This window comes from Bos mutus, chromosome 28 (genome assembly GCF_027580195.1).
Source record: "Bos mutus isolate GX-2022 chromosome 28, NWIPB_WYAK_1.1, whole genome shotgun sequence".
Classification (NCBI taxonomy): Eukaryota; Metazoa; Chordata; class Mammalia; order Artiodactyla; family Bovidae; genus Bos; species Bos mutus.
Genome location: NC_091644.1, coordinates 5,733,323 through 5,746,844, shown reverse-complemented (window position 1 = coordinate 5,746,844; position 13,522 = coordinate 5,733,323). Strand labels below are relative to the sequence as shown.

General features: G+C 57.6%; 1 protein-coding gene across 2 annotated transcripts; it reads right to left on the bottom strand.

The window, feature by feature from the left end:
* Positions 1-1,409: 1,409 nt before the first annotated feature.
* OPN4 (opsin 4) lies at positions 1,410-11,366 on the bottom strand. 2 transcript variants are annotated; one of them, XM_014483044.1, is made up of 11 exons: positions 11,223-11,366; positions 9,810-9,977; positions 8,905-8,915; positions 8,669-8,802; positions 8,142-8,345; positions 7,308-7,479; positions 6,706-6,870; positions 5,728-5,835; positions 4,694-4,874; positions 3,405-3,548; positions 1,410-1,448 (listed from the first exon to the last, which is right to left on the bottom strand). In XM_014483044.1, exons 1-11 carry the CDS (start codon positions 11,364-11,366, stop codon positions 1,410-1,412), a joined length of 1,470 nt encoding a protein of 489 aa, XP_014338530.1. The 2 variants fall into 2 exon arrangements, with proteins under 2 accessions (XP_014338530.1, XP_005910045.1); XM_005909983.1 differs by lacking the exon at positions 8,905-8,915 and having other exon boundaries at positions 9,832-9,977.
* Positions 11,367-13,522: the final 2,156 nt, after the last annotated feature.

Genomic DNA, 13,522 nt, shown 5'->3' with positions numbered 1-13,522 from the left:
AATATCAAGTGGAAGAAGCCAGTGAGGGACCTGTGCTCTCTCCCCCACTTAACCACCTCTTCTGCTCCGTGTCATGATGCCCAGCTGTCCTCCCTGCCCAGGCCTGGCCCAGGAGTCCAGCAGCTCATGGCCAGCACTCCCATCCCCTGCCCCTCCCCCAGGTCCCATCCAATCCATCCCTCATTCCAGCTTCATCTCCTTTCCCGAGTGGGGGGAGGTGCATCTGTCCGGTCAGGCTAGAGAGGATCCAGCAGCAGGCCATGACCAGTGTGGGGAAAGGAAGGAGCCGAACCCACACAGGGAGAGGGAGCCCCGAGCTAAGCTGTACCTGGAGTTGCAGGCTCTTTCTCTGGACTCAGGCACCCGCCATGCCGCCTCTGGGGAAAGGGAGGCGTAAGGAAAAGGATGCTCTTAAAGGGGAAGGCCAGCCTCCCTCCATCTGCCTCCCCTGGGAGGTCTGAAGCCAGCCAGAGAGCAGCTGGTACTCACAAGCTGGGCGTGAGCTGCTTTCCAATAACAGCAGCTCACTGGGGAGTAGGGATGGGGGCAAGCCTGGTCTTTCCCCTCCTCCACGCTCCTCCTTGCAGTTTGGGATGGGGTTTTAGGCTTGAAAATCACAAGGTGGAGGACAGAAGGAGAGTAGGAAGAGAGAGGCTGCTGCGGGCTTCAGAGGCCAGGCCCCTGGGCCTCTCCCTCCCATGGCGGCACCAGTAGGTAGAGACTGCTTGTCAGACCTTCTCTGCTTTTTATTTTTCTGCAGCCCTCCAGGCGCACACAGCCCTGGGATGAACTTGGACTACTGATTGAAAACACACTGTAGGCGCGGTGTGTGTGCGTGTGTGCTTGGTGTGCATGCAAATACATCCACACAGGAGCGTGTGCTGGAGAATGAGCGTGTGCACAAGAGGGTGGGCCGTGGTGGAAACAGCGCTCTGCGGGGAGAGCCAGAGGGGAGTAAGTTTCCAGAGAGTGAAGGTCTGTGTGCGGCTTTGAGTGCCGGCCGCGGGAGACACAGTGCTGTCCTTTTTGTGCCAGTGAAATGCCCAGCCCAGGTGCAGAGGCAGCTCATAAACAGCCGGGGTGTCTGACAGAGCCATCGCTGTTGTCATCGCCCGGACAATCACAGCACGCAGCATCCGAGGAGAGGCGGACGACTCCAGGCAGTGGGAGGGCCTGGGCGCCCGCTCTTCCGTCTGAGCCTCAGGTGCAGGCTGTTGGATTGAGAAGTGGGTGCAGCCCACATTGCAGAGCAGGAGTTTCGTGGTTCGGGGCCATGAATCTAGACCGGCATGGGTGACAGGACCGCTCCCAAAGCCTGCAAGCCCACGGGTAATGCTGGGTCTGTGTGCGTGAGGGAGACGTGAAGGAGCTGGACGTGTCCCAGATGGAAGGCAGGAATGATGGTCACCCTACATCCTGGCGTCCAGGTTGGGGAGCAGCCCCTTGGCCTGAAAGCAAGCAGCAGACATCAGTTTAGCCCAAAGAGTGTCCCACTGGAAGTAGTGGCTCAGGGACCCTCTGTGTTTAGGGGCACCTCATGATAAAGGGAGGTAGCGTGGGGGTGGGGAGGGGCAGGTTTTGTCCCGGCTGGCGGTTGGGCCTTCTCCAGGCCATGTGGCTGGAAAATGGAGCTGGTAATGGCCGAGGTTGCCTCCAGGCGGTCCCCCAGGCTGGCCTGTCCTAGGGTCTGGACTCCTGGGGTCCAGACTGAGCTCTCCTCACCTCCACCAACCAATTCTCCACTTTCCCAGGCTTGGGTGTCTCCTCTCTCCCTGTCGTCTTAAATACCTCATTTCTTGCCTATCTACTGACTTGCCTATCTACTGACTTGCCTATCTACTGACTTCCTCCCATCTTCTCTCTGCTGGATCATTCCACGCAACCTATCCTTCTGCAGCTACTGAGGAGAGGCCCAATCTACTCTGCCAAGCTGACCAAGCCCACCTCAGTGCCCCAATAAGTCCTCCAAGGGCTTCCTGTCCTCCAAGGTCCTGACTGGAGACCCCTCATGCCAGCACCTGGTTGGGCCTCCCCATGGCTCCTACCACCTCCTGCCCCTTCTCTATCCTCACCTCCCACTGCTAGAGTCCCTTGGCAGCTCCTAGGGTCACAGAGAGACATTCTGTGTCTGTCTGTTCAGGACACCCTGTGCCCCACTGCGTTTGTGTCGGCTGTTTGCTCAGCCCGGGCCGCCCGGTCCCTGCTCCTCGGCCCCATCCCACCTGGCAATCCCCGTTTACCTTCACCTTTCCCAGGATCCCTTGGGGCCTTGCCTCTGCTTTCAGCACCCTGTGTGCTGATACCTCGATGGCAGTGCTTATCACGCGTGTTAGGTGACTGCTGATGCGCTGTCCCCCTCTGCCCCATGCCCCACCCCAGGCCAGTTTTCCCTCCAGGAGAGGTGCAGGGCCTTTCATCCTTTGCCCGGCCAGCCTGGGGGATGCTGCTGGCCTTTGCCCCAGCCTCTGGGGTCTTGCACAATGCCTGGCCTCAGGGCTGGGGACAGAGTCCTCTCTGGGGCTGGAGCCGCTGGGGAGTGGTGTTCCCTGGCATGGCAACGATGGAAGAGACAGAAGCCCCCCACTTGTAGGGAGCTGCCCAGGGCTCCCCCTCTCTGGGACAGGCAGGGGAGCAGCCTTGAGGAAGGAAGGCAGGAAAGCGCCTCTGGTCTTAGTCTTGCTGCCCTAGAGCCCAGGAACTGGGGGTGTTGTGTGGGTGTGAGTGGAGGGGCAGAGTGGGAGCTGTCAGCTGAGGGGGAAAAGCAGCCGCGGGGCCTGTGCACACGGCATTTCCAGCGTTCCAGAATCCGGCCTTCTCTAATCGCCATCGACATTCCGTTCCATAGGCACTTGGGCTGACAGCTGGCCTTCTTTTAATAGCCACAAGTATTCTGGGCAACGTCCTAATCTCAGGGCATTCATAGCAAGCACATACACAGCTTGCAGCCCCGCCCCCCTAGGTACATCCCGTTTCCAGTCGCAGAGAGGTACATGCCACTCACACTTGGTCACATTCTCAGCTTAGAGCAGACACATTAGGGCAGCACTGAAACCCATGCCCTGTGGTGTCAGAAGGACAGAAGCATGTGCCGGGCACATGGTCACACATTCACATACATGCGATATACATTCATCATAATATAGCCACCACCACCTGCTGTGTATGTGCACAGACAAGGTCACGCACACACACACGCTCTCAGGCGCAGTCACGTCAGGCTTGCTCAGAACACCTTGGAGTCAGAGATTCCCCCAAGACCCCCAGGTGGGCAAGGGAAAGCTGGGAGGTGCAGGGAGGGGGTGATTCCCAGAGGTCACTGGGCCTGCCCCCTTTCCTGACAACTCCCTGGGCTACTTGCTCCTGTCCCACCTTTGTACAGGTTGGCAGGTGTCAGACCCAGTTACCTTCCCGGGAGCCTCTGAGTCCCGTCCCTGGGGCCTGGCCAGGGCCTTGGCTTCCACATCATCCAGGCGCTGACTGCAGGGGGACCATCCGCTCACCTGCTGGCCAGCCCCCCAAGCAGCTGTTGCTTCTGTGTCCATCCAGCCCTGGGGAAGGGGGAGAGTCGCTGTGAGGTGAGGGGGGCATTTGCAGCATTGCTTCTGCCCCCTTCCTGGCCAGGCCTTTCTCCATTCTCCCTACAATAGTTCACTGGGGTGGAGACCATGACACTGTTTGCAGGGCTGCTGGTCACCAAACCCTTGCAAATTGTGAGTGTGTGTGCTGGGATGTGTGTGTGTGTGTGTGTGTGTGTACATGCTTTTGTGATTTCTTAACACATGGGATGAGCACGTCTTCATGAGGTTCTAGGCCTCTCTTAATGGATAAGCTTCACTCCTTGATGTGCGCTACAGTAGTTCAGGGATTCTGACAGCTCCTCCCTCAGCCCCTTCAACTGAGACCCCCAGGGATGGGGGCAGTGGGAGGAGGTCAGTGGAAGCTCTTGGTGAGGCAGGCCCAATGATGGAGGAGCTGGGACAGGAGCCCACGGCACAGGGAACTCTCTTGGGGACCTCAGGGGGCATCACAGTTCCAGGCCCCAAGTAGGTGCTGGCAGACTGGTAGCTCCTACGGCTGACCACAACGTGGTGGGTCATTCACGCGCACCCCATCTAGTATGTAGAGATGATGGCTTTCCCTTTTGGAGAGGACACAGAGCCTCAGAGAGGGTGAGTAGCCTGCATAAGCTCACACAGTGAGACTTGAACACAGGTACCCTGGCTCCAGGGCCAGTGCTCCTTCCGCTGTATCCTCTGAGCTCCTCAAGTCTCCCTCCTCCAGGAGGAGCGGCCTTAACAATGAGGATGATGGGCTTGAGCTCGCACCTACCTGTCTCTCTAGCAGCCCATCTAGGGAAGAAATGCTCATCTTTTCGATCTGAGACTCTAAGGCCCTGGGATAGTGCTGGTAGGGAAAAGAGTTGGCCTGGAGTGGGAAGACCCATGTTCAGTCCCAGCCCTGCTGCTGAGTGACCTGGGGCCAACATGTTGCCTCCCTGAATCTAGTGCCCCTGCCTGGCAGGGAGGATTGTATGAGGGAAGGCCATGTGGAGGCGGTGAGGGGCTCTTCCTGCCAGTGACCCAAGTTCCTGAGGGTTCCTGAGTCTCAGAGGCAGGCCTGCCTGGAGACCTGAGGCTGGACTAATTGAGGAAAGATCGTGAGATGCCAGCCAGTGAGGGCCCAGCCTCCTTACCACCTCGCTCTCAGAGCCCAGGGATGCCTGGCGCCTCCGTCCAGAGATCCAGCTGAGGTCCGAGGCCTGGCTACTCAGCGTGGAGCGATGGGTGGAGCGGTAGCTGGTGTACAGGCCAGTGCGCTGGCCCGACACGCCCAGCAGCACCCCCAGGCAGGGCAGGTGCTGGGCGATGGCCAATCTGGAAGGACAGCACATCAGGTTAGGGGGGTGGACAGATGGATTCGAGGAGATGGGGTGGGTGGACAGACTGACACTGGGCAAATGAAAGTGGGCCAGGAGCCACTGGGGAGTCAGGGACATTCAGACACTGGGGTTATGAAGATGGACAGACAGACACTGGGTCCATGGACGTGGAGGCAGAGCCTTAGGGCGGCAGGTTCAGCCAGATGCTTGGTTTTAGCTCTCAAGTGGCTGGCCCAAGCCACAATTCTGCAAATGGAGACCAAGAACACTTCTGAGCTGCCTCTGAGTTTATGGACTAAGGCCTGCAGCTGGCCTCTGCAGGGCCGCTGAGTTACTGACACCACCAGGCAAAAGGAAGCACTGAAGGCCCCCTCGTGGAAGAGGCCAGCCCTGCGGGGCTTCTATCAGCAGAGAGTGCTCCGGGTCAGAACCAGTCCCAGGCCGCTACCACGGCCCGGAAGCAGAACAGAGCTCTCCCTGCTGCAACCTCTCCAGGCTGTCACTGTCTGGGGGCCTCTCTTGGCAGCAGGCAGCACTGCTGATCAGCCATCCTGGTTGCCTCTTGGCCTCAGTTTTGAAAATCCAGTTAGTACTGGACACTGCCCAGGGAGCTCTGATGTCCCCCCATGCTGAGCCCTCTAGGAAGCTGAGGTAGCAGAGGGGGTCACACCAGCTCCAGATCCCACCCAGGGTCACGAGCTGTTCTCAGTAGCTAGAGTTCCCATCCGATGCAGATACAAAGGACAGGAATGATGGCTAGCCTCCACCCCCATTTATAGGCCCAGGCCCTCCATGCCCATGAGGGTGGGCCTGGGGATCTGGGCCTGGGTCCTGGTGGAGGGTCCCACCTGTACTTGGGGTGGGTGATGGCGTAAATGATGGGGTTGTAGATGGCAGAGGCCTTGGCAATGACAGCTGGCACCGAGTTCATGTAGGGCGTCAGGATATGTGCGTACCTAGGACAGAGAAGCTGAGGTCCCCCTGCCAGCTGACCCTCCCTGGAGACTCCACAACCCACCCGCCCGCTCAGGCACCTTCTTCTTCTTAGGCCAACCAAGCCTTGCCAGGGCACAGCCCAGCCTGGTCCAAAGCGGCATAACTAAGTCATTCCCAGGGGATGCACTGTGATGCCAAGGAGAATTCTGATCTGAGGTGAATGGGAACCCAGGGAGCGGTTGAGGGAGTGGTGCTGAGAAGATGTGCCAGAGTGGGGGGTCTCACAGGTCCCACAGTTCCTTGGAGACTGTGCTGCTGCCAATAACCCCACCCCTCACCCTCAATGACTCTGGCCGTCTGACCAGCCCTCCCCACACCCCATCAAACCCTGATGCCCGCTGCTCCCCTGGCCCTTTGGGAGTTATTGCAAAGGAGGGCCCGACAGGGGACCCGAAAAGGTCTCATAACCAAACACCTGAAAGGATTCACAGTTCTACTGTCTCACGTGCTCATGAAGTCTGGCCAGTGTCCATGCTGTGCAGGTGTCAAGAGTCCCCAGACACTAGCCACAAGAAACCAGAAGCTCTGGGAGGGCTGCATGCTCCCCAGGGGTCTGGAAGGACCTGACAGCCGTTGTAGGCCCTCAGGCCAAACCCACTGTGGCCCAGAACTCCCGAGCATGTCTCCTAGCCCCTCCAGGAATAAGGCAGGCCCAGCTCGGGTGGGGCGTCTCACAGCAGCAGGGAGAATAAGGCTACGAGGCTGGACCTAAGGTGTGAGGATGGCTGGCTTGGGCTTGGGCTTGGACTGGGGGGAGAGAGGCTGCCCCAGGGTCCCTTCACCCTTCTCCCACCCTTCCAGCCCAGCCCAGCCCCTTAGCCACTGCTCACCCAGCAAAGCCCATCAGGGCGACAGTGGAGTAGGGGGCCCAGGAGAGCACAAAGAGAAGGATGACCAGCAGCTCGATCTTGGCCATTTTCCACTCATTCTGTAGCCGCTGCCGCTGCCGGGGACACTCACTGCCACCCTCGCAGGTCCCGAAGGTCTGGAGAGCTCTAGGAAGCATGCAGAGTCTGGGTCTGGCCCCACTCAGCTTGCAGTGAGTGCCAGGGCCATGGCTACTATCGGGGAGCCTTCTTGGACCTGGCCATCCTTTCCATGCAGCAGCCCTGACACCCGGAAAGTCCCCCATGATATCCAGGCTAAGCTGCCTGCCTGTGCTTCTACCTGTGGTGGTTTCTCTTTCCCCCAGACCCCTTGGCCAAGTCTGAAGCCCTCTCTTCAGAAGACTATCTCCTGAGACTTTTCGAAGCACCGAGTTTGCACCAGTCTGTAGGGAACCCACCCCATAAGCACATGTGCTGAGCTGGTCTTTGCCCATCTGAGTCTGGGAGTGCCCTGGGCGGCTGGATACAGACTGAGCCACAGGAAGCCCTGGTGAAGGGGCACAGTCCTCCTCCCATCAAACCCCTCCTTTGCGCCCAGCTCTTACTGGCCCGTCTCTCGGATGGCCTTGAAGATGAAGATGTAGCAGTAAATGATGATGAGCAAGGGGAGGAAGAACACGAAACAGAAGAGCAGCATGGTGTAGGCGCGGACGGACGGCGTGAAGCTCACGTAGTCCCAGGAGCAAGAGGTCAGCAGGCCTTCGGGCACATAGGCACCTGGGAACCAGGGGCAGGGCGCTCAGCCTCCAGGGCAGTGCTGACCCAGGCTCCTGATCCAGCAGGAGCTTTGGATGTGGAGGCTGAGCTTCTCAAACACTGGCCCTGGCCCCGGCCCCGGCCCTGTGCAGCAGAGCAAAGAAACTGGGCACGTAGAAGGGAGTTTTCCAAGCTGGTGCTACTAGAAGATAGCTCATGAAGCCCACTGCTGCCCAATCTTACCAGTTTGGAAGATAGACCTCACCACAGCCCCAGGGTCTTACTCCCTCAGACTTAAGCCAGCTTCCTGGTCCCTCCTTAGAAGGGTAGGTGCCTGCTGCTAACCCTTCTACCTGCTGAGGCCTCATATCCCAACCCTTGCCTGTCTGATGTATTGCAAACTCAGCATCAGATGTACCTGTCACTTCCTGCCAGTCAGGAACCATGTGGTCTTCCCTTCTGTGTATGGGGAAGGGAGCCCAGGTTAGCCTCTGATCGCTGACGGTACAGCCTCAGTACAGCCCCCTGCTGCTAGTCATGTCCCCTGAATGTCCATTTGCCTGAGGCTTCAGCAGTCCCCTGGCCCCTCCTGCCAGCTTGGGGACCCAAGTCCACCTACCTGTCCCTTGAACATGCCCCTCCCAAATTATCTTCCCGTCCCCTGGTTCCCTGAGCTCACTTACTCCAGCCAAAGAAGGGCGGCAGGCTCCAAGCTAGGGCATAGAGCCAGACGCCCAGCAGGACAAGCGCGGCCCGCCTCTTGGACACCATCCCGACGGTGGCCAGTGGGCGTGTGATCACCAGGTAGCGGTCCAGGGCGATGGCCGTCAGGGTAATCATGGAGGTGATGCCAAAGAGAGCCCCACAGAAGGCATAGAATTCACAGCCTGTGGGCATAACTCCCTGACCTCAGTGCTTGGCAGGGAGCCGATCAGATACCCGAGGGCAAGGAGGGTGTGTGGATGGTGTGTACTTAGCTCCAGCACTGGCCTCTCAAGGAAAACAGGCCTGTGTTCCTCTCACCCTGCCTGCCTGCATCTGACAGAGGCTCGTGGAAGCCTCTTGCCAACTCGTGAGTCTGAGCAGGGTGCTACCCACCCATGGCCCAGGAAGAGCATATCACCGTCTCATCTGGGCCACCCTCCACTGTGGACATCCCCTGCCCCAAACCTCCTCCTCCCCCCAGCAGAAGGGAATTCCAAGTGTCTACCTGCTTCTCCAAAGAGCCACTGCTTATAGAGGCTGCTGGCGAAGAAGACGGGGGCCTGAGTGAAGGACATGAGGAAGTCGCTGACTGCGAGGTTGATAATGAACATGTTGGCAGGTGTCCTGAGGCCTCTGCTCCTGGGAGGGGTCAGATGCTGTCAGGAGGAGCTTCTTCTGGGGAGCTTCCCTCAAACACATGTGCACATGCATGCATACCCATGCACACATGTGTGCTTGCACTGAAGCATGAGCTGCTGGGTCACAGACCATCCCGCTGCCCAGCAAGTACCAGCCAAACAGTTCTGGAGCCTGGCATCATGGGCAGAGAAGTGAGACCCTGCAAGGCAGCAACTCATGCCTCTCTCGTCCTCCTCTCCCAGCATCTTTGCAGTCCTCACCCTCAGGGCTGGCAAAGGGGAGAGGAGCTGATGATGGTGTCCACGGGTCAGGTACTTCCACGAACCCTGTCTCTTACAATCATCCATCTGTGTGTCTATCCCCCTCCTTCACTTTGCAGTAAGAACACTGAAGCTTCCACCCGTGAGGCAGCTTGTGATCACAAGACTCAGTAAGTGGCACAGTCAGGATTCACTCATTTGCTGGGCACCACACACACAAAAACTTACTTAATCGTCACATTGACTCCATGAAGTAAGTGACAACTCCATTTTGCAGATAAGAAAAGTTGACTCAAAGGAGATAAGTAATCTGCTTAAAGTCATTTCAGCTAAGGGTTATTCACGCCTCCACATGCCCATCTCAGCCATTCAGCTGGTGAGTGGGGCAGGTAGAGAAGGAAGCCAAGGGTGGTGGGAAGGCTGGCTGCTAAAGGACTGGAAGGCTCAGGATCCCTATACCAGGACTGCTCTTTGAGTCAAGGGAAAATGCCCACCGGGGCAGGTGATGGTGGAGGTGAACAGAGGGCAGAGCGAACAGGCAGAGATGTGTGTGTGTCCTTCACAGGGCGTAGGGGGTGCACCTGGGGCCCAATCGGATATGCCACTCAAGTTGCTCTGGACTACTTTTGGGCTCCTTTCCTGGCTTTGAAGGCTAGGCTCAACAGTGCCCTGGCAGAGTTGGCACCAGAATTTCAGTCCTGTGTTCTGCCCCATCTCTTCCTGGCTGACTGCCCTCAGTGCCCAGGCTCCCACCCTGCCAACTGGGCACCTGCAGAAGGTATAGATGACCGTCAGATTTCCCAGCATCCCCGTAAGTCCCACCAGCAGGATCACCGTGCCCAGGGTGTAGTGGGCGTGGTCTGGAACATCAACCGTGGGGAAGGGGACCCAGGCAGCAGCCTGAGCCCTGACTGCCTGTGGAGAGACAGAGAAATAAGGGCATCCCATGACCTCATCACTTCCAAATAGTCCTGAGAAGAAGAGTTAGGGTTCCCAGTGGGGCAGAAGGCTTAGAGTGGCAAAACCATTTGCTCACACAGCTTGCAGGCAGCTGAGCTGGAATGGAAACATGGGTCTCCCTAAAGTTGAGCGCAAGCTCCTATGGCCCAGAGGCAAAAGTCTTCTAGAAGTATGCTAAGATTACCTGTTGGAGGCTGACAGGACAGACAGACACACGTTTGGCAAGCAGGGACATGGCTGGAGTGGCTCCATGTTTCCTAGAGAAGGCAGAGCCCTCTCCTAGGTGGGTTCCTCCCTTCTGTAGGGGCCCCATCTCAAACACCTGAGACAGTTAGCAAATGTATTCCAGTCCCCTTGTACGTGTGGAGGCGCAGTCAAATTAATGAATGAATTAAAAAATAATAATGTTTTTTAAAACAGAGAATTTATGGGGAATTCTCTGGTGGTCCAGTGGTTAAGGAATTCGTGTTTCCACTGCAGGGGGCACAGGTTCGATTCTTGGTCAAGGAACTAGGATCTTGCATGCTGTGTGGTTAAAAATAAATTTTAAAAAATAAAAAGAAAATTCAGCCCTCCCAAGTCACTGAAGGGAGGTCATCATCCTACGAGGCCAGAACAAAGGGCCTTACAGACCTCCCATCACAGCTGCTTTCCAGGAATGGGAGTGGCTTCATCTCTGTCCTGCCCTGGCTCCTATAGCTACTGGAGCCTTTCCTTCCTGTCCAGAACCTAGGCCAGCATCCCACAGCCCTGAGGGAAGGCTTATCACTCCCCAGCTAACTGTGGGATGTTGGGGGATGGCCCTGGGCCTGGCTAGGATGATGGAGGCAGGAGAAGGCACCAACACCTCACTCTGGCCTGGGACAAATCCTGAGGCCCAGAGTAAGCCTTCCTCTTTGGAAGGCTCTGGGGGCATCCTACCACCTCCAGAAAGAAATGGATGGGCCATTCCAGCCCTTTGTCCCATAAGGCTGGCCTTTCTGTTCCTCAGATGCTCTCCATGGCGAAGTAAAACTTGCCACACTCTCCTCTATTGGTCTTTTTGTGTAGGACAGGTTCGGAGAGGTTCAGTAACATGCCCACCATCCCAGAGCAGAGCTCAGGCCTTTCTATCTCCCTGTCAAAGCCCCTGTTGTCCCTAGGAAGGGCACCAGGGGAGGGGAGGGAGGCTTTGCATGCACACACTCGCCCCAGGCTTACCGTGGGGCTGATGGACGGAGGGTGGCCCAGGCTGGAGGCGCTGCTCCGGGAGCTGTCCCACCTGCTGGAGGAGGCTGGGGTGGCCAGGCAGCTGGATTCCTGCACCGGGCCCAGCGGGGCTCTTGGCCCTGAAGGAGGGTTCATCCTGAGGTGGGCTGGTCCTTTCTCAAGCCCACAGAGAAATCAAGGGCACCAGGAGTTCAGGACGTTAGCTGTGCCCGGCCTTCCAGCTTTCCCCCATCCTTAGCACCCCTTCCTGGTCTGCCGGCTGTCTGCTCCTGTGTCCAGCGTGGACCCAGCCTGGAGCTGTTCTTGGGGGTGGTGGCTGCGCTGCGTCCAGTGAAGCACAAAGGAGAGAGTGTCACAGTTATGGCGACTGAGAGTCACAGGGTCCGTCCCCACCTTTAAGTAGCGGAGCTGGGCGTGCACATGCCCAGCCGCTCGGCGCCTCGGGTCCCTCAGACACAGGTCCCTGAAGATGGCAGTATGCATGTGTGAATGTGTGCAAGTGTGTGTGTGTGCATGCAGGGAGTCTGAGAGCATGTGTCTGTTTGAATGTGTGTGTATGTGTATATTACCGAAGAGATTGCTAGGCTCTGGCTCTTGGACTTCGCCCTTCCCTCTGGCCAAATTTCTTTTTCCCCGAGCTCATCAAACACAGCTTCTGCCTCGCCTAAGACCCCCCAGGTCGGGGTTGTCTGTGGCCTATACTCAGCCTTTCCACAGGGCACCCTCTCATGTCTGCCCACATTACCCATCACCCCTTCACAACCATCCTGTGCAGGACCAAGGCTGGGCACCTGAGGTCACAGACGCAGAAGCTGAGAAGATGTGCCAGAATATAACGCAGCTGAGGGGAGATCAGATCATAAGGCAATTTTTGTTTGTTGCTTTTTGATCATAAACTTTTTCATTGAAGTGTAAATAGGGAAAAAGAAACAAAACCCCCACAAAGCTGGTAGAAACCTGGGAGCTTCCCCAGGCTGCAGGCCCGGCCTGAAGCGAGTGAGTGTCAGAGGCGGAGGGCCACACTCACAGTAGGAGCAGAGTGAGAGCCGTGGAGCTGGAGCAGATGGGGGCCATGCACTCTGCCTCCAGGGCATCTGCGCTGCTTCCAGGGACGTCCTATGCGGTCACTGTGTCCTGGGGCACAGTGCCAAGATTTGAGGAGCCCTGGAGTGGAGAGATATGCCCTGTCCTCTTCCTTGCCCCCAAGTCTTTACAAACAGCTCCCGAGAGCCCCAGATTCGGGCGGCCAGGGCAGGCGATGCCTACCAACAGGTGCCAGCTCATGGTTGAGATGCGTGTCCTCCCCAGGCCCCTCATTACAGGCTCACCATGGTGACGCAGGAGGCTGGAGGAAGAAGCTCAGTGCAGGGTCAGACAGGGTGGGGGTCTTTGAGGACCAGTCCCACCAGTTCCCACCCTGGTTAGTGCACATGCCCTCAGAGACGGACCTAACTTTCCTCCTCTCCCAGTGCTGAGGCTGAACTCAGGGCTCAGTAACACCCACTGGCTCCTGGTGCTTCTGTGGCCCCGGGGTCCCCTGAGTTAACAACAGAACAGACACACACACAGCTCCTCTCTCCAAGGCCTCCCCCTTTCTCCTGCCCATCTTGTTACAACCCATTCTTCCTGCTGCAACCCTAAAGGTGTTTGGAAACACGGATTCCATCAGATAATCCTATGCTTAACCCTTCGATGGCTTCCGTTGCTCTAAAGTCATAGATAAAGACTGAATGTGGCGAGGTGGTCAGGAAAATACTACAAACGTCACCGAGTGTATAGGGATAAGAGGGGGGTTTTATTGGGGAAACTAAACCAAGAATCAGCAAGAAGAGGTGTGCCGTCCCCCACTCAGCGTCTGCTTGTACAGGTCAGGCCGTCCTCACAGGGGACTGTATGCCTAGGCAAAGACCTGCCTCCCCTGCTACTGTCCCTTTTGAACGCAATCTCCACAACAACCTTGCTTCGAGAACTAGCAGCCAAGCTCAGGCGCCAGGCAGTCTGGGTGTGGCTGCCAGCCGAGCAGGGAAGTGTCTGAGAGCGCCAGCTGCCAGCACCTGGAGACCTTCCTGGAAGTTAGGTTCAGGTCTTGGGGGAAGGGGAGTTCTGATCAGGGAGGCGGTCAAGTTCAGCTGCAGATCCTCCTGCTGAGGAGGAGCCAGCTTGGTGCCTGGTGACCTGAGCCTCTGGGCCCGCCCACCGCCCCTGCACTCTCGCCTCTCTGGGCTGGCCTCTCAGACCACAGACTACACACAGTCCTGTGGTCACCCAGCCCCTGCTCACTCGCTGCTCTG

What these genes read in the sequence shown, in the direction of transcription:
- OPN4 (XM_014483044.1), bottom strand. Translation starts at nt 11,366, where the DNA reads ATGAACCCTCCTTCAGGGCCAAGAGCCCCGCTGGGCCCGGTGCAGGAA. An exon ending in CTCCGTCCATCAGCCCCACG is followed by an intron (nt 9,978 to 11,222) that starts GTAAGCCTGGGG and finishes GTCTCTCCACAG; the next exon opens with GCAGTCAGGGCTCAGGCTGC. An exon ending in ATCACCCACCCCAAGTACAG is followed by an intron (nt 4,875 to 5,727) that starts GTGGGACCCTCC and finishes CTGTCCTTCCAG; the next exon opens with ATTGGCCATCGCCCAGCACC.